Raw genomic sequence first — 18,718 nt, forward strand, 5'->3', positions numbered from 1 at the left:
TAGATCACTGAGAATAGCTGTCATTCACAGTTGATCATCATAAAATGTTCTTGTGTACAATGTTCTCCTGATTCTGTTCACTTCACTTTGTGTCAGTTAATGTAACTCTTTACAGGTTTTTCTGAAATCATCTTTCTCTTTTCTTATAGCACAATAGCATTCCATCACAATCATATACCTTATCTTGTTCAGCCACTCCCCAATTGATGGGCATCCCCTCAATGTCCAATCCTTTGCCACTACAAAAAGAGCTGCTATAAGTATTTTTGTACATATTAATCCTTTTCCTTTTTTTTAAAAATATCTTCAGAATAAAGACCTAGTAGTGGTATTGCTGGGTCAAAGCATATGCACAGTTTTATAGCCATTTGGGCATAATTCTAAATTGTTCTCCAGAATGGTTGGATCAGATCACAACTCCATCAACAATGCATTAGTGTCCCAATCCCCTCCAACATTTGGAATTTTCCTTTTCTGTCATATTAGCCAATCTGATATGTGTGAAGTGATACCTCAGAGTTGTTTTAATTTGCATTTCTCTAATTAATATAGAGACCTGGATTTGAATCTGTACTTCATGCACCTACTTAAAAGTAGAGTCATAGACATGACTTAATTTCTCTTAGCCTCAGTTTCTCTATCTGTAAAATGGGAATAACAATACTTGCGTTATCTACCTCCCAGAGTTGTGAGGAAAGTGGTTTGAAATTCTTAATGCACTATGTTTTATAGCAATGGAAATGATTTGCTTTTCTTTGATCATATTAAAGCTACTTTTTTTCTAGTTGTAATGGATCTTCAGTTCAGAACATCCATAAGCTTACATTATTGTGTGCTGGAGTCAGGAAATTAACCTTTTACTGTATGTCCTCAAATAAAATTCACTGTGCTCAATTCCTAGCAGTATGGGGACTTCAAAGAATCACCCCAAAGCCAACAGTCAACAACCAATAAAGAAGCATAAATGTCCATTTCTGGAAGCCTACTGCTCACTTTTTGCTCCATACCTTCATACACACACACACACACACACACAACAAATAACGTTATGAGAACACTATGAGCAATGTATTACGTATAGACCTTCTGGACAACACAAAGAGCTGAAACCTCTGTCTCAGAGCTCCTTGGAGTCTACCTAGAGGCAAGGTATATGCAAATGAAGAGTATTTTACTTTGTATTTAAATTTCTTATTTAAAACAATACAGGGTAGCTTGTGATCAAGTACCAAGTGAGGAATACAAACGATAAGTTGTGTAGGGGTTCAGAGGGGCCCTTGAGTATTCAGAGAAGGCATCCTCAGCCTAGAAAGACTGAACTGGGTCTTGAAGGATGAATAGGGTTCAGAAAGTAGAAGTCAAGGAAGGAAAGTGAGAGAAATTTTCGCCAAGGATTTCAGTATTTGGAAATGAAATAAGCCATAATAATGAGGGAGTTATACAGCAGGGAGAGAAAGTATGCTCTTTGGACGGCATTGTGAATACTGAATTAACAGTCCAGGACCACCCATTCCTCTGGATTCCTCCGAGAAACCTCTGTTCAAGATGTTGCAGAATTGACTAATCCTGATTTGGACTTTCCCCCCTGGGAATCCACAATGAAAACATTCATGGTAAAGTTGGTCCTCTCTTCCCTTGGTCACCAAAAGATATTTCCTCATTTAGAAAGATGATTTAAAGTGTCCTACCATCCTGTTGCTAGTTTCCCCTCTGTTTTCACCCCTTGAGACACTGCAATGAAATGAAAGATGGGTGAATGTCCCAGAGATAGATGCTAATTCAATAGAGAGGTTCTGTTTCTATTCCAGATGCATTATATCCACTAGTCTTCCAGATGTGCTAATGGAGAGCAGAGAATTTTTCGAATGCATGTCTGTTTTTCTGTACAGTAACAACCACAACTCAGGACAACTTATGTATTTTAGAATAAAATGTTTTCTCGCACAAAAGGGTGAAAAATAAAAACAGTCAGGGTGGCCTGGGGCGCAAAGAAGCTGTTGTTGCAGGAATCCTGCAAGTTAATGCGAGAATTCACTCGGGACTCTTAAGAGAGATGTGGATTGGGGGGGGGCAAAAACTCTCTTCCCCCTTGCAGCTGTCCCTTTCCTTCATTTGTTGCTCCAATAAGCAGTAATTAGGTCCTGAGCTAATGGTGTCAGCTGATCTGCTGTTTTTAGGCTAGACCCAGAGGAATCTCCATGGAAACCCTGCTGGAGTCATCCCCCCACCTGGATGCTGCCTGCTCCTTTCTGCCACCTGGCTGCTGCCTGGCCCGCTGCTACCACTTCTGTTGCCTCCTCCCTGTCTCTAACCTGCAGCCTGCAGCATGCGCACTGCCCCCGGGATCCCTAAATGGGACAATTCTGCCCGTGACGTCAGCGCCCAGCCGTCTCCACAGAAACTTTTGTCCCACTGGCCAATCAGGGAGCTTGGAAGGGGCTGGGGAGGGGGGGGCGGGAGGAGAAGGGAGTTGGGGCGGGGGGGGGTGGAGAGGCAAGAGGTTTAGTGTGTGGAGCTGTTCGAGCTCAGCCTGGGCTGTCAGTCCCTGCTCCAGCCGCTGCGCGAGACCTTCTCATACATTCATAGACACTCTTCTCTCTCTCTCTCTCTCTCTCTCTCTCTCTCTCTCTCTCTCTCTCTCTCTCTCTCTCTCTCTCTCTCTCTCACACACACACACACACACACACACACACACACACACACACACACACACACACGCACGCACACACATACACACAGGCTTCATGGGAGAGGGAGGCACTGACCATTTTGCAAGTGCTGGGACAAGACTGCCGTGCGGTGGGTGCAAAGACTCTTCCTCCCCACTTCTTGCTTTCGCTCTGGATACAGAAGACAGGGGAAATACGGCATTTGAATTGGACTAGGTATTTGTGCACTTGTCTGGCAGTCTACTTAGGAAAGCAGCTGAACTGGACGAGTTCATGCCTTAACAGAGTATAATAAAAGGGGAAGGATTGCAGCTACTGCACGAGGAAGATGGGAACTCCCCTATTTCTACCTCTTTAATAAATGGAATGAAATATTGAATGGAGGAACCGCACACTACATTTGCCTGGGAAAATCGTCCGGCGGAACTAACAATTTGGCTACTTTCATCAGAGGAGGGGGTGTTCATTACGTGGCAGGGGGAAAAAAGAAACCAGAAACCGAATGTATGAATTTGAAACTATTGGCCAAGCAAAGGGAGAAAATCAATCAAGATTTTATTTTAAACAAAGGTTTTCTAAGCTTTTGTACCATAAACTTACTTCAGTGTCTCGTGACCAGTTTAGTGGAGACGGGAGGATAAACCAGAGGAGTCCTACATGTGTGCACCATTATTAAACTGGCAGACACACCGACAGCCGCCTTCTTTCATTTACCAACATCCAACTGGAAATTGAAATCTCTATTCCGTCCAATAGTTGATCATGTACAAACTCTATATGTATATCAATATATGAATAGCTTATATCTTGGGTTTAACTAGTAGGACATAGATGTGGAGCTGCAATTCAGCCCAGATGAATATGAGGAGCTTAAATTTCATGATATTTTTTAAAAAAGAAAGAATTCTGTTACTGTGAAACAAATTCTGATAGGTTTATGAGATGACAGGTAAGAACTTTCACTGCTCTTAGCAGCTTAACGCCCAAAGAAAGCAGTGAGCGCAGGACCCTGGAAGGGGGTGAGCTCAAGCTACCAATTTGCCCTCCAGTGTTTGCAACCGGGGTAGAGACTGCTTTAGGGAAAGGATCAATCCTCCAGGACAATCAGGAGAGAAAAAACCCTGGGAGATTTGAGGAGGGCAGGCTTTTTTTTTTTTTTAAACCTGCGCTATCCGGGATGGGACCTGGAGGAGGGATGTTATCCTAGGCCTGAACACAAGTAAACATTTTGCATTTTTAGCAAACCAAGATATCGTGTTTTAGTTATTTTAAATCAAACCCCTCTGGGCTAGATGCTGTTGGAGACGTTGGGATGGTCCTGGTTGAACAACATTAAAGAGACTGATCACGTAGAAGGATAAGAAAAGCTTCAGAGACCCCCGTCTTCCCCTCTTCTGTGAGCCGGTGCAATTAAAAATGAACAAGCGACTTGGTAGATCTCGGCACTGATTGCTCCCCACCCCCCTCCCTGACCCGGACCCTCTCCTCCCTCCCCCACCCCAGCCCCCTAAAGCCAGGATTTGATTGCAAGCGGGACCTCCTCTTGTTCCACATTGTGGTAGTGGATGCATTTTTCATGAGCACTAGGTGAACAGGTGCAAAGTACATTTGGAAAATCCAGGCGGCCCATTTCGGTGGCGTGGCGTGGCGTGGCGTGGAGGGTGGTATCCGGCTATCTCCGAGGGGATCATGGAGAGCGACCGGGACATGTACCGTCAGTTTCAGGACTGGTGCCTCCGGACTTATGGAGACTCCGGAAAGACCAAGACTGTGACCCGTAAAAAATACGACCGGATCGTCCAGCTCTTGAACGGCTCCGAGTCGAGCTCCACGGATAATGCCAAATTTAAATTCTGGGTCAAATCGAAAGGTTTCCAGCTCGGCCACTCGGACGAGGTCAATGGTGGAGGTGGCAAGCAAGTGCTCTTCGTGCCGGTCAAAACCACGGTTAGTGAAGTCCCTGCCTTCCTCTCTTGTTTGTCCGCCGAGCGACCCACCGAGGCAGCCTGGAGGGGAAGGGGGAAGCCACAGTTGGCTCGTTTCTCTCCCTCCCCCCCTCCACCTGCCCGCCCCCTAGTCATCCCCATATCGCATTTGCCAGGCACGTTTCTCCCCACAGTTAAGTCTTTGTGGTCCTTTATTGCAACAGCCCTAATGCACTTCGAGTCCCCTCCCTTCCCCTTCCCCGCACCCTCCTCTGCAGCTTCTCTCCGGGCAGGAGACGGCTTTGGGGGTGGGCTATTGTCCCGTCTCCTCAGCTGCCTGTCTGGCGTGTGTCCTGCCCGCCACATAAAGGCCACATTCTCATCCCACCACCGCCACTGCCCGGTTTGATAATGTACGATTCTGATCGATAGTGTACAGTGTCTCCTTATTGGCACAAAGCCCGAGTGTGGCGCTGGTCGTTGATTTGGGGGTTTCCCCAGGATATCAGGTTTTATTGTTACACCACAGCCTGGGAGACGCGGGGCAGCCGGCAGGCACGCACGCCTGGATTATTGCGATGACTGGTTAGATTTTAGATATGCGGGTGTGTTCGCTCCCCCTCCGCAAATAAAGAAGCAGTTAGACGATGATCAACAAAGAGAGAGACGGGCTCTGAGCGCGATCAAATGCTGTATTTATTGCTTACTCTTTCTGGGATTGCTCAAGCTTATGAAGCTTGCTTTAAGCACAGTCGCTGGGAACCGCTAGCATTGCCAGCTTTGCGAGATCTGAGCCTGGAAAGCTAGACTTGGTTCTTTCTCATAGCAGAAGAGCTATAATGTTGGGTAGCAGCGGGAGCACCAGAATTTCCTATTTAAGAAGATGGGAACTATGGGCCACAAGTAGGTTTGCATATATCAAATTAATAATGCTTCTTTTTCTACATCATGCTACGGTAGGTAGCCTCTTGATTTGGGAGATGACAGAAGGTAACACATCCATCTTTTCATTTCTACCTCGACTTTCTGGTTTCTTATTAAGCGTCCTTATTTACTATTGGCAGTCATTGTTTACAATATCCCTAGAGTATGCAAAAGAGGAGACGTCTAGGGAGTTACTCTACTTTCACCATGATAGAGGAAAATGAAAATATTTGAATGTAGTTTTTTTAAGGTATCAGTGAGAAGGCTGTTTTACATTTGAAACAATTTCTTCTATTCAAATAAGAATTTTTTTTTTTGGTGGGTATATTTTATAGGTATCTGGGCATCAGGAAAATGGGAAATGGAAGTAAATGACACAAACTAAGGATAGAAACTGTGCTGTTTTGTTTGGTTGTATCAATGAGTCAGACCTTTCCTTACCCTTTGGCTTTATTCAAGACAACTGTTAAATTGATATCCTTCCCTCACCCAGCTATTTAATGTAGGCATAATTTGTAGAGCTGAGTTGACTATTCAAATGATCTGTATATATTATAGATATAGTAGAATGAACATCAACAGTTTTTTCATTTTATGAAATTATAATTTTAAGAACTGGAAATCCGTTTTAAAAATTAGCTAATAGAAATCATAATTTATAAGTAAATGGACTTATTTCTCATTAGGACATTATTAGACTAATTAAAGACAAACAAAAGAATAATCCACTTTTTTAAAAAAAGATAATAAAGACATGAAAATACCTTTTGATTAGAATGAGGTATGTTTTAGAGAAAATTTGTGGTGCCAGAAACTTTTTCTACCTTCTTTCTTCTAGGAAAACTTAATTCCCTCTGTTAACCTGTCAGGTTGCTTCACCTATGTATGAGTTGAGTGAACTGATTATGATTTGAATATAGTCATTTGGAATTATTTATATGTAATCCCAAATATAACACCAAAATCATGTGAATTTGTAAGATGAAAGTGAATGCCAAACATCACCTCCTCAGAAACACCTTTACTAAGGACACACTGAGTTTGAGTTGTAATGGCATAGTTAAAGATTATTACAGAAATTTTTCTAAAGCCCATGATAAGTTAGTGAATTCATTCTGGTTTTCCTTAAAAGCAAAACACATCTGGAAGTTTTATAGAAGAAGCCATCTAACTTTCTAGTGGTGAGAAAACAATGGTTCTTGTCTAGAGCTTAAAAGCTTTGCCTCCCATTCAAAACTGTACCAAAATGTTGAAGAGGTTTATAATTCATGAACAACCCTACTGCTGTGTGGTAGTTGATGAAATTTTTATGCTGCTGTTGTCACAGAAATGTAAGCCCCTTCTGCTTGTAGGAACAGTCCACCTCTGTATCAGAGTTTTTTCCTTAAACCCCACCCCCAACCAGGTTTCTAGACTATTTGTTTCCCCATATAGGAAAATTATTTCTCTCTTTGAAATGCTCATTGGCCATTTTCAATAGGAGTACACTTACTCAATGAAAAAAATAATCGCTATTTTGACCCCACAGACATACTAGTTTAAAAAGGGGGGGGGGGAAGGGTAGATACCTTTCCAGTCCAGTTCCAAGAATGATTCTCAGCTCCTGGAGGTGTCGGGGCTTGTTGCTCAGTTCTGCTGTCAGCCAGAGAGATTTGCTCCTGACCGTGCAGTAATCCACTGCTGCTGGTAATTAGACATCATTACTGCTGCGTTAAAGGAAAAGAGAGAAGGGGAGAGGACAGGCTGGGGCTAATTAACTACTTGATTCTAATGAAAGAAAGAGGGACTGATAGCAACTGGGAGGTTGCACAGACTAGACATACAACATAGATTCAATTGAAGCAAGGATTATCTTGTAGCTTTAAAATTCTTGGTCTTATTTTTTATTTTCCATACATGACATATAGTAGGCTTTAGAATAAATCTCTTAATGAAGCCTAATCTCAACTGGTTACAAAACCACAGTATTAATAAATATTTACTGATAGTATATGACAGTAGGGCATTTTAAAAAATAAATATATCCTTCAATGTATTTGACCATCCGAGAACATTATGAAGGGACCAGGCCTGATATTCAGATCATTCTGTGGTCTAGGAGACATACTCTTGGTCACCAAGCAACATCATCTTGCCAAACAGCCATTTTAGATTCAGAGTCGGACAACAACACATATGTAGTGAAATATTTATGCCTGAAGTCCAGAGAATATTCCATCCCATTTCAAATTACCAATATTATTTGCCTATGTTCTTTCAAACAGAGCAGGCTGCCCTGCATTGGAAATGATGCCCAACTTAGACTTTTTTAGAGGTGAAAAACTGAGCAATAAGCCAGATGGATGACATTAAATAGTACAAAGTTTTTTCATCAGTGGTACTCATCACTTAGCCTTACTAAGGTAGCAGATTTTCCTTCTTTGATAGTTCTCATTCTGGTTTCTTTGGATCCTCTACTGAGTTGGTCTTTAATGACACAGTTGTCAGATAACATGTGCCTATGACATCATAATTCCCCCTTACCCTATCCAGAATCAATCATTTTATCTCATATTTTAGAAAGTAAGCATAGGTATCTGCCACAAAATGTTCAAAGCTTTGGGCTAGGAATAAGGCTAATGTAGTATAAATATCTCTTTTAAAAGCCACACTATTTCAGAAAACTGGAAAGCAAAGTAAGACTATGTTTTACTTTTGATTCATTCAGAGACCAATACAAGAACTCTAAACTGAGTGATGAAGTAATGTGAGGACTACTCTTTTTTATATAAATCTGTAGGAACAGACGCTGAAGTCTAAATTGTTGCTTTTTTCTCATAATTGCTTCCTCTTATATTTATCCCACTTGAGAACATAAAAGAAAAAAATGTGTTATCTTTAGTTACATCTTTAAAAAATAATGATTTATTCATTTCTGCAATCTGTAAGCCCCAGATTTCTATTGTTCTGTTGTGTATACTATAAGCTGATTACTGTACAATCATTAGGGTGAATATTCATGTAGCAGTTTATAAACAGTTGTGGTTTTTGTGAGTTACTTAGCTGTGGATTTGGTTATACATCCCTCTATATGTTTATCGTGATTCACCCCCTTTGTGTGAAGGAAGTAAGCTATTTAAGGGCCCTACAGATGATGTGTATGTTTCTGTTGGGCACAGATTCATGCCTGGGGCACTTGGCTGTGCATTCCTCTACGTGGATGTGGCCTTGGTCTAGACATGGTGGGGCAAGGTCATTGATAAGATAGCTGAAGCCATGGGAGACACCTGATTGCTATGATATAAAATGGTCATGAAATAGGGGGAAAGGAACCCAAAATATTTTCCTGGATATGAGTCCAGCTTTTTTGTTTTGTTTTGTTTCCTTCCCAATCACTTGGGAATGTAGCCACCAATTACCAAGAGAGTCTCCTCTTCATTCATGTGTAGGTCTGACTAGCAGGAAGAATACCAAGAAGAGAGAGAAACTCTACCCAGAAGTGCACTTGGAACATCACCTTCCTTAACAAAAGTATAATTGTAAAAAAAGAGAAAACAGAGGATTTCTAAGTGTTTAAGGGCTCTTTCCAAATTTATACACCAATTTATCTGTATGAGATTTCTGCACTCTGTAAAGGATCTTCACCATCTTCTTGGCAATTTCAAAGGAATGGGGAGTTTGCCAGTTCTCATATCTTTCTTCTAAGTTGATCCCTCTCTGCTTAAAGAACACTCTAGTCATCAGGAAAGGAGCATGGAGAAGATTGACCCTTACATCCTGCTCACGGTACTGCAGTGATGTAGACAGAGGGGAATGGCAAAAAAGGGGAAGTATACTGAGGGTGGTAATTATAGAACTTTCAGAAACTGCAATCCTGAGCCATTAAGAAAGGCCTAGAACAGGGATGGGGAACCTGTGACCTTGAGACCCCATGTGGCCTTCTAAATCATCCAGTGTGGCCTTTTGACTGAATCCAAGTTTTACAGAACAAATCCTTCTATGAACGGGACCTAGAGGGTCACATTGGGCCTCAAGGCCACAGGTTCCCTACCCCTTACCTAGATCTAGTAATTGGCTTTTGGACACAAAGGCTTGGAAAGCATCTGTGAGATCACTTGGGTTATCCGTCGTCCTCTTCATTTTTCAGATGAGGCCCAAAATGTTAAATGACTTGCCTAAGATCATACATCTAGCTAGTGTGGTAGCTGGGACCAGACACACATTCTCCAAACTCTTCAGTCCTTTTTCCACTGGTAAGAATCTTCAGGTGGGGCAGCTGGGTGGTGCAATGGCTAGAACACCAGCCTTAGAGTCAGGAGGATTTGAGTTCAAATCCAGCCTGAAGTGTACTTGCTGTGTGACCCCGGGCAAATGATTTAACACTGATTGCCTCCTAAGAAAAAATAATCTTAAGGTCTGGGTTTGCTAACATGGTAGCTTTTCTAATACTATTTTTTTTACTTGAATGTTGAGATGAAGATATATCTAACATGTCTTATTCCTTTTAGTATCAAAATGCTCATATTAATGAATAAAATCAACAGGGTCAAACACACATATTTTAATAGTGTTAGAATGGAGGGGTTTGTTTGCATTTTAATTCCTTGTTGCATTTTGATTTTTGTGTCTTACATGGTTTACATACCTATCATTGGGTTATTGGTTGCCAGCCATCATAAAACAATTATAGGTATGTAAGCCGTAGGAGACACAAAAACAAAATGCAATAAAGAATTAAAATCCAGGGTGAATTTTTCTTATGTACATTAGTTAATATAGTGCATTAAAGATGCAACAACTCATTTAATGCATAGAAATAAGGGTGTTTCATAGTTTTAGTCTACTGATATACAAATTACGACATAAAAGAGTGGAAAAATAAGAGTACAACAGGACACTTTGGTTACAATGACCATATGTGTCATTTGAAAAAAAAAACACAGAAATGACTATCATAAAAGGATTTAAAATGAATCACTAAAGATCAAATTAGATAAATAGTATCCTCTTGACATCAAGAGCATTGGCAGAAAGCCCTTAGCATATGGGATGAAATGTGACAAACTTATGGAAGGATATGGACAAGAGTCACATATGCTGGTCAGATATGGAGATTACAATGTGTATCCCTGAAGGGAAACACTCACACAAATGATCCACTGGAGTATTGGAATATTTTCCTATGATTAGATAACTCAGTGATTAGAATTCTGGACTTGGAGTCAGGAAGACCTGAGTTCAAATCCTGCCTCAAACACTTAGATGAGTGACCTTGGACAAATCACTTAATCTCTTTCAGCCTCAGTTGCTTCATCTGTAAAGTGGAGATAAGGTTGTGAAGATCAGAAAAAAAGTGCTTTGCAAACCTTAAATTACTACATAAATGCCAGTAGTTATTATCTTCTTCTACATTTAAGTACAGAGTACTCAATTAACTCTTAATTACTTAAGATAAAATTAGATTCAGCACTTATCAGCTATGTGACCCTGAGTAAGTAGCTTAACCTTTATCTGCCTCAGTTTCTTCAGTTGTGAAATGATGAAATTGGACTCAGTGACTACTAAGGACCCTTCCTGAACTCTAAACCTATGAGCCTATGATCCTATGATGCTAAGATTTATGAAATTTTGTGATTAATAAGGAGGAAGTTTACTAAAATAAGGAGTTTATATCTTATTACATTAAAACAAATCCTGAAAATTCCAAGAAGTCTATAGGAGCTGCCTATTTAGGGGTCACACCTACATTGCAAGCTTTTGCCAGTGAATGAACTTTTTAGAAATCCAAGTGTAGATTTCCATATTCAGTATCTGACTGATCACAACACATTTTGAGATAGAGATCTTTGTTTCAAACAGCACAATTTAAAAAAAACTGCTTTAAGGCAACATTCCAAATCTTGTCAAAGGCTGGTTACTGCCCAGTCTTCTCCATTTTATTAATTTACTTACTGCTTATCCTGCTTCTACCACTAGGAAATTTTTAGAAATTGATTGTCAATGCTTTCACAAATTTAATAATTGTGAATAGTCCTAAAATGATGTGCACAGATAGAACAGACCAAATCTTGTCAATTTCTCTCTCTCTCTCTCTCTCTCTTTCAAAATTCATTGATGACTGAATACATATAACTCAGTGTTTCAGTGGATCTGTGATCTCTCTTATGAGTACTACATCCATTGGTAAATCACAATTCATTCATACATATCAGGAAACAGCTTGGGATTGTTGACATCACTTAAAACACACCTACACATACATATTTTTAAAATATTTCTGCTTTCACATGATGCCTTATTTGCTACTGTAGCTCCTGTGTTGCGTGTTACAGTGAAAGCGGCAATTTCTTGCCAACCACTCTCTGAGTCTCTATACCTGGAATGTCCTCTGCTATTCATACTTCCACCTGTTGAAATTCTACTTTAGTGCCCCAACTATGAAAGATGTCCCCATCTACCTAGCTGTAAGTGGTCCCTTCCTTTTCTAAAATCTTATGGCATTTTGCTTACACCTCTCCTTTATTATATTCTAATTTTATTATAGTTGTTTGTATACCTGACATTCTGTATTGTAAGCTCTTTGAGGTCAGGGACTGTGTTATGTCAAATAAGCACCTATTAAGCAACTCCTCAAGGTGCTGCTTAGTTATCTCTGTATCTCTTGGTGTTTCGTACATATTAGGAGTTTATTAAGTGTTTCTTGAATGAATGAATAAATTGGTGAATAGAATGAAAGCACAAATGATTTATTTGTTGTTACTACAACACATTTTGTTGGATTCTCTGAGATCTTTAAATAACTTAGATAGTCTTCTAAGACTTTTGCAATGAAAGACCAATTTGGAGATTAATGAATTACAGTATTTTCCCATAGTGTTTTTTACTTTTTATATCCTCACCTACTATTTCCTTCTTCACTTTTGTCTCACAAAAAGGTGGCCCTTCTTGCCGAAGCAAATCCCCCTTCAATCATTCTTGATCCTGCCCCTTTCCATCTCCTCCAATTTGCTTCCTTCTATCATCCCACTTTCCTCTCTCCCTGTCTACAAGCTTCTTCCTTGAGGCTAACATATCTACCTACCTTTCTCATTCATTTTTTAAAAACTCTCTCTTGAGCTTAACATCCCTGCTATCATTCTATCTCTCTACCATTTCCTTTCTCTCTCCTCCCCTAGTTTTTTTGGCTAAAAACCTTGGGAATCTAATCTATACTATACTTCCTCTCCTCTCATTGTTTTCTAAGCCTTCTGCAGTCTAGTTTCCAGTCTTGTCAGTCAATTGAATCTCCTCTCTCCAAAGTCACTTCTTTCTCAATCCTGACCCTTCTTGAATTCTTTGTAACTTTTCACGCTGTCAGTCACCCTCTTCTGGATATTCTCTCCTTTCTAGGTTTATATGACACTGCTCTCTACTTACAGGTTCTCCCCTTATCAATGTGACTGACTGCTCTCATTTTCCTTTATTAGATCATGACCCGTCATGCTTACTAACCCTAGCTTGCCTCCAGGATCAAATACAAAACTCACTGTTTAGCATTCAAAGCCCTTCATAAACTACTAGCTCCTTCTTGCTTTTCTTACATCTTACTCTTTGATTCAGTGATATTGGCCTCCTGGCTATTCCAAGAACAAGACACTCTATCTTTTGGCTCTAAAGATTTTCTCTTGTCTCCCTTGCCTAGAATGTTCTTCTTCCTCATTTCTACCAAGGGACAATTATCATTTAACTGCAATTGGTTTAAGTGGTTATCACGATGTAATTTATTTAAAAGAAAGGGCCTCTTTGGTTGCCCCTTTTCTGGAAAGTAGCAGGGTAGAGAACAACTTGTAAATGCTGGTTGACTGACTTTGAGTAAATCTCTTGCTATTTTTTAATAGACGGTAAAAATATCAGAGCCGTTTCCCCCCCTTTAAGTTGAGGGTTTTTTTTTTGTTTGCTTTGCTCTTTTTCTTTGCAGCTAAGATTTCTACAATGCGCTCTTATATCATGCTCTCAAGAAATTTAATCAAGTACCCAGCTGTCACAACTGTTCGTGTAGTGGCAAAATTTTCAAGTGTTTGGGAGAGGAGCAAGAAAGCCAGGGATTTGGAGAAGTGACTCAGAGATCAGGTTCAAGAATGTCAGATCCTTGGTATCTATAGAAATAAAGAAGAATATGCTTTATAGGAATAGATCAGGTACCTCGCATTTATTACCTTGATCTCTATTCTTAGGATGAATATTCATTGGGAAGGCACTTTATTTTCTGTATTTTTGCTATTCTGTGTAGAGGTAGTGGCTATTTTAAAAATGTCTTTGTTTGGAATTATTTATTTATTTTTTCAGTGAGAAATGATTAGTTTGTAAAGAGTAATAAACATTCTGTTACTTACACCTCACCATAACTAACAGCAGCAACTGCCAGATGGTTGGCTGGACTTAGAGGTTTTGTTTGTGGCCATGGAGCAAAGCTTTCTGGCGTACACAGAGGTCTAATTTGCAGCCTTGGACTTATTAGTACCATGCCTTAACCGAGTCATCTCATTGGCCAATGCTCTTAACTTTGTATCATGGAGATTTTCCTAAATGTCAGGTGTGGGTCACAGTTCTCTTGTCTGGCTCTAGTTACAGTTCAACAAAGCTTAATTGATGAAAATGCCATGACGAAGGAATGCCATTTTTATTGCTACTTCTTGTCTTATAATGCACAAAAAACTATTACATCAAAACAGTAACTTTTTACTGCTTTGAATTCCACTAATTAAGAATTAGTGCTAATTTAACCAGGACTAGGCAGAAATTTACCACAAATGATGAAAGTGGGTAAAGTTAGTAAAGCAATAATGTAAATGAGATTCAAGGCAATATGTTTAAACTTTAAAGCTCTTAATTTCTTCCATTTGCATACACATAATCCAAACTCTCATTACAAATGGCCATCTTCTATTCATTAATGCAGATATTATTCTACAAGAAATACTTTGTAAATATCTAGCTTGAGTTACTATGTAGCTGGACAAAAGAATTTCAGCTCCTCCATAATTCAGTCTTTTTTCATTAATTCAAACTAGTCTTGACCATATTTATTACATCACATAAGAGGAACACTGTGTTATAGTTGAAAAAGTGCTGAATTTGAATGCAAAAGACACCTGGTTTCAAATCTTGCCTCAGAGACTGGTTAACTGTGTGACTGTGTGTAATTAACAGCTCCCCTGAATCTTCCTTGCCTCATCTATTAAACAGGGACAAAAATTCCAGTGCTGCTTACCTTCATAAGGTTGTTAGGATCAGGTGGCGTTGATACATGTGAAGCACTTTGCAAATCTTAAAAAGCTAGAACAATGTTATTATTAAGCCTTAAAGTCAGAAAATTGAAAAATGATACCTCTTAGAACAAGTACACCTTGCTTGATACAGTAGATGGAGTTTTCAAAAAGCTGCATACAAATCAATTTCTGGTAGTTAAAATATTTTCAGTGTACTAAATTAACTCATTATTTAATGAAATTTCATAGTGAATCTTTTATAAAGTAGTATTTGATTTTATAAAAATAATAATTCCCCTTAATTTATCAGCTTTGTAGAGTGTGATGATTGTTTTAGGTAAAGATCAGTCCTGATCTAATGATTGGTGTATTATCAGCTAATTCATAGCATGAGTACCAAGAGATGGTATTTGTTCCTGGAATTGTAAAAATGCAACAAGATCTTTTTTTTTTCTTTTAGCAGCACAAGATAAGCATGATAGGTCGTAAAAATAGAAAACTCTTTCTCAAGATATTCCCTCTCCAGAAAAGGAAGTTAGGAATTTCCCTTTGTTGATACTGAAGAAAAGAGATTATTTTTAAAATGCACATTCTTTCAAATTCATTTCAAAATTAAAATATCTTTATTACAAATCCTGGTCGTTTGCCTATTTTTAACTTAGATACAAAAAAAGTTCTTTTTTTCACACTTTTTATTTTTGTTTCCTTTATTATGCTGACAAGGGCACAATTAGATCAAAATGCTAGATTGGGGGATAGAGAGGGATGGGAAAGCAGGAACTATGAAAGAAATGATGGCTTCGAATTCTAATTTTTCAGGAAGCTTAGAATAAGATAGATCTAATTTCCCATGACACAAAGAGACAATCAAGCTTCTTTTGCATATCAAAGGGACTTTCAAGTCTAAAGAGGAAACTGAGTAATATCTCCTATGATCCTAGGTTCAGAAGTAAATTTCTAAATACCAAGTTATGTGTTCATACAGATATAAAATCTTTAGAATTCTCTTGGAAAAGGAACTTTTACTTGAAAAAATAGATTTTGATGTTTGAAAATAAAAGCATAAAACCCTTTTATCTTTTCAGTTTTCTTGTTACTTCCTCCTCCACACTCTGTCTCTAGGCTAGTTCCTGTTCCCTGTGAACAACTCTCAATCTCCCCCACCATCATGCCTTTTACTGGCTTTCCAATATTCCTAGAGTGCCCTCCCTTGTCACCTCAGCCTCTTAGCATCCTTGGCTTCTTTCAAGATTCCCTTCACCACTTCCTTGACAGCAGGCCTTTCTCATTTCCTCGGTTACTACTTGTGATTTAAACATCCATCTATCTATCCATCTATCTATCTTATCTATCTATCTATCTATCTATCTATCTATCTATCTATCTATCTGTCTGTCTGTCTGTCTCTCTATATAGATCTATATCTATATCTATACACCTATACACCTGTGTGTATAATACATATAGTATATTTATATGTGTGTATGAGTAGATAGAGATAATAGACATAGATATAGATATCGGCAGCTAAGTGGTGCCCTGGATAGAGTGCAGGCCCAAAGTCAGGAAGACCCATCTTCCTGAATTCAAATCTGGTCTCAGACTCAGTGACCCTGGGCAAGTCACTTAACCCTGTTTGCCTCAGTTCCTCATCTGTAAAATGAGCTGGAGAAGGAAACAGCAAACCAGTCTAGTATCTTTGGCAAGAAAATCCCAAATGGGATCACGAAGAGTCAGACATGAATGAAACAACTGAACAACACACACATACACACATACACACACACACATATTACATATACAAATATATATATATACATATTATATGTATACACACATATGCATATACACATGTGTATACATAGATACATACATACCATATACATGTGTGTATCTCTGTCTGATCTATTTGTGCTCGTGTGGTCATCCCCATTAGAATGTAAGTTCCCTCAGGGCAGAAACTGTCTCCTTTTTCATTTGCAAGCTTAGCACTTTGCAAGCAATAATCAGTATTTGTTGATTTATTTTTTAAAGCTATTTAAGTTTCTAGAGAGCTCACTAGAGTTTAAAAAGTAAATGATGACAGGCAATAGTTTATCCTGATCATAATCTAGTTGAATATCAAAGTGTGATATGAAATTACACTGTGGACCTGTCTATATCTCTCTCCATATCATTTTGAGATTATCTGTCTCTTAATATTGCTATTTGTTTCTTCCTCTTCCTCCCTTGAGGGTCAAGGGCACTCTCTGGGCAATACATATGAATGAATAGGATAGGTGCTAAACCTGTCATTTCATTGGTATAGGGAACTCTGAGGTATAGAAAGTCTCTCTACCAATGCAAATATGCACTTTTAAGAGAGTTGTCTAGAGCACTGAGAATTTGAGTGATTTGCTCAGGGTCATAGAATAATATATGTCAGAGACAGGACTTGAAAGTAGCTTCTCTTTTCTCCTAAACTGGCTTTTTTTCATTCTGTATGCCAGAGAACTTCAATGAATGAATGAATGAATGAAGTGAAAAAAGCCTTTACTAAAGGAAGAAAATTCTTGTTCTCAAAAAGCTTACACACATGAAGGTGTAGTGGGTAGTGAAAGGTGTTTAACGGAAGTCATAAGGATAGTTATTGAAATAAGAGTATATTCAATGGACAGCATTCTTTCCAGAAGCAATACTAGGATTATAGCACTCGGAATAAAGAGGAGGAAAGAGAAGGTATGTGCACAGCAGTGGGCTGGGCACTGACTTGGATGAAGTAGCATGGTTCAGTAGTCTGGGACTTTTCTAGTTTGGAGGGTGCAGTAACAGCATCAGGATGGAAGGACAGAGAATGGTTTGGGTGAAAGAATCCTATTGATACATTAACATTTTAAAAAAGTGTTAGGATAAAGATGGGGAATATTGGAATTATATCTATAGTCATAGACTGAATATTGTCTTTTCTAAGACCTTCTGCTTCAGAATGGAAAGAGCACTGAGATTTGTTCAGTTGAAAAAATAGATAAGTTGGATCAGACAACTGAGTGATAGCATTTAGTAATGGTAACTCACAGGTCCAAGATGATCATCTTTTGCATATTTCTGTGGATACATTTTGAATAAATGATTCTGAATGTTATTGATATGCCATTGGACCAGGAAAGAAATAAGAATAGTAGTATAAACTGACCTAAACCTAATGTGATTGATAGCAAGAATTAGATTTTTTTTAATTTCTGAAATATTTTAAAAATCACCTTCATTTCCCAATGTTTTGAACACCTTTTCAGTCTTCTTATACCTTAGTCTCCTCACATACTCTAAAATCTACTGACACTGGCCTCCTTGCTGTTTTTTACCCACAATCCTCCATTTCCTGACTCAAAGGGTTTTCATCAGCTGTTCCCCATGTCTGGAACCCTCTCCCTTCTCATCACCACTTACCTGTCTTCCTTCAAGTGTAAGCTAAATGCCCACCTTCTGCAAAAAGTCTTTCTCAGGCCTCTTTAATTTTCATGCATTCCCCTGAAACTATCCTCACATTAGCCTCTGCATCTTTTTTGTATATAGCTGTTTACATCTTGTCATGTGAGCAGGGACTGGTTTGGGGTTTTTTTTCCTTTCTTTGTATCCTCAACAATTAGTACAGTGCTTGGCACATATTAGGTACTTAATAGGTGTTTATTGGTTGACTGATTGACCAATATATTCTGCCTATGTTCCATTTAGAATTCTTGTCTGTCTTTAATGGAATGAAGTTGGCTTTGTTTCTACTGAGGTATCTTTGGAACAATCCAGTAGGAAGTACATATGAATTGCTGGGCAATGTGAAACACTGTAGATAAAGGAGAAAAAGAACACGATGGCAATTATAACAGTAACGGTCACACACAGTGCCTTAGAGAAACAGATAGAAAGGTAGAGAATAAGGATAAAAAGTATAACAAGGTAATAGAGGAGTGTAGAAGAAAATAATGGGAAAAGGAAGTGG

At 38.9% G+C, this 18,718-nt stretch overlaps 1 protein-coding gene across 2 annotated transcripts in view; it reads left to right on the forward strand.

Annotated features, from left to right (window-relative positions):
- Nucleotides 1-2,524: 2,524 nt before the first annotated feature.
- Nucleotides 2,525-18,718, forward strand: part of NOL4 (nucleolar protein 4) — a 449,007-nt gene continuing 432,813 nt past the window's right edge. Inside the window, exon 1 of one of the 2 annotated variants that reach the window (XM_078153441.1) lies at nucleotides 2,525-4,616. In XM_078153441.1, coding sequence (XP_078009567.1) covers nucleotides 4,359-4,616 — 258 coding nt within the window. In that variant the 5' untranslated portion in view covers nucleotides 2,525-4,358. The remainder of the gene's footprint in view (nucleotides 4,617-18,718) is intronic. The other variant, XM_078153440.1, reaches the window with a different exon arrangement.

Source organism: Phascolarctos cinereus, unplaced genomic scaffold (genome assembly GCF_003287225.1).
Source record: "Phascolarctos cinereus isolate Bilbo 61053 unplaced genomic scaffold, phaCin_HiC Scaffold_4;HRSCAF=312, whole genome shotgun sequence".
NCBI lineage: Eukaryota > Metazoa > Chordata > Mammalia > Diprotodontia > Phascolarctidae > Phascolarctos > Phascolarctos cinereus.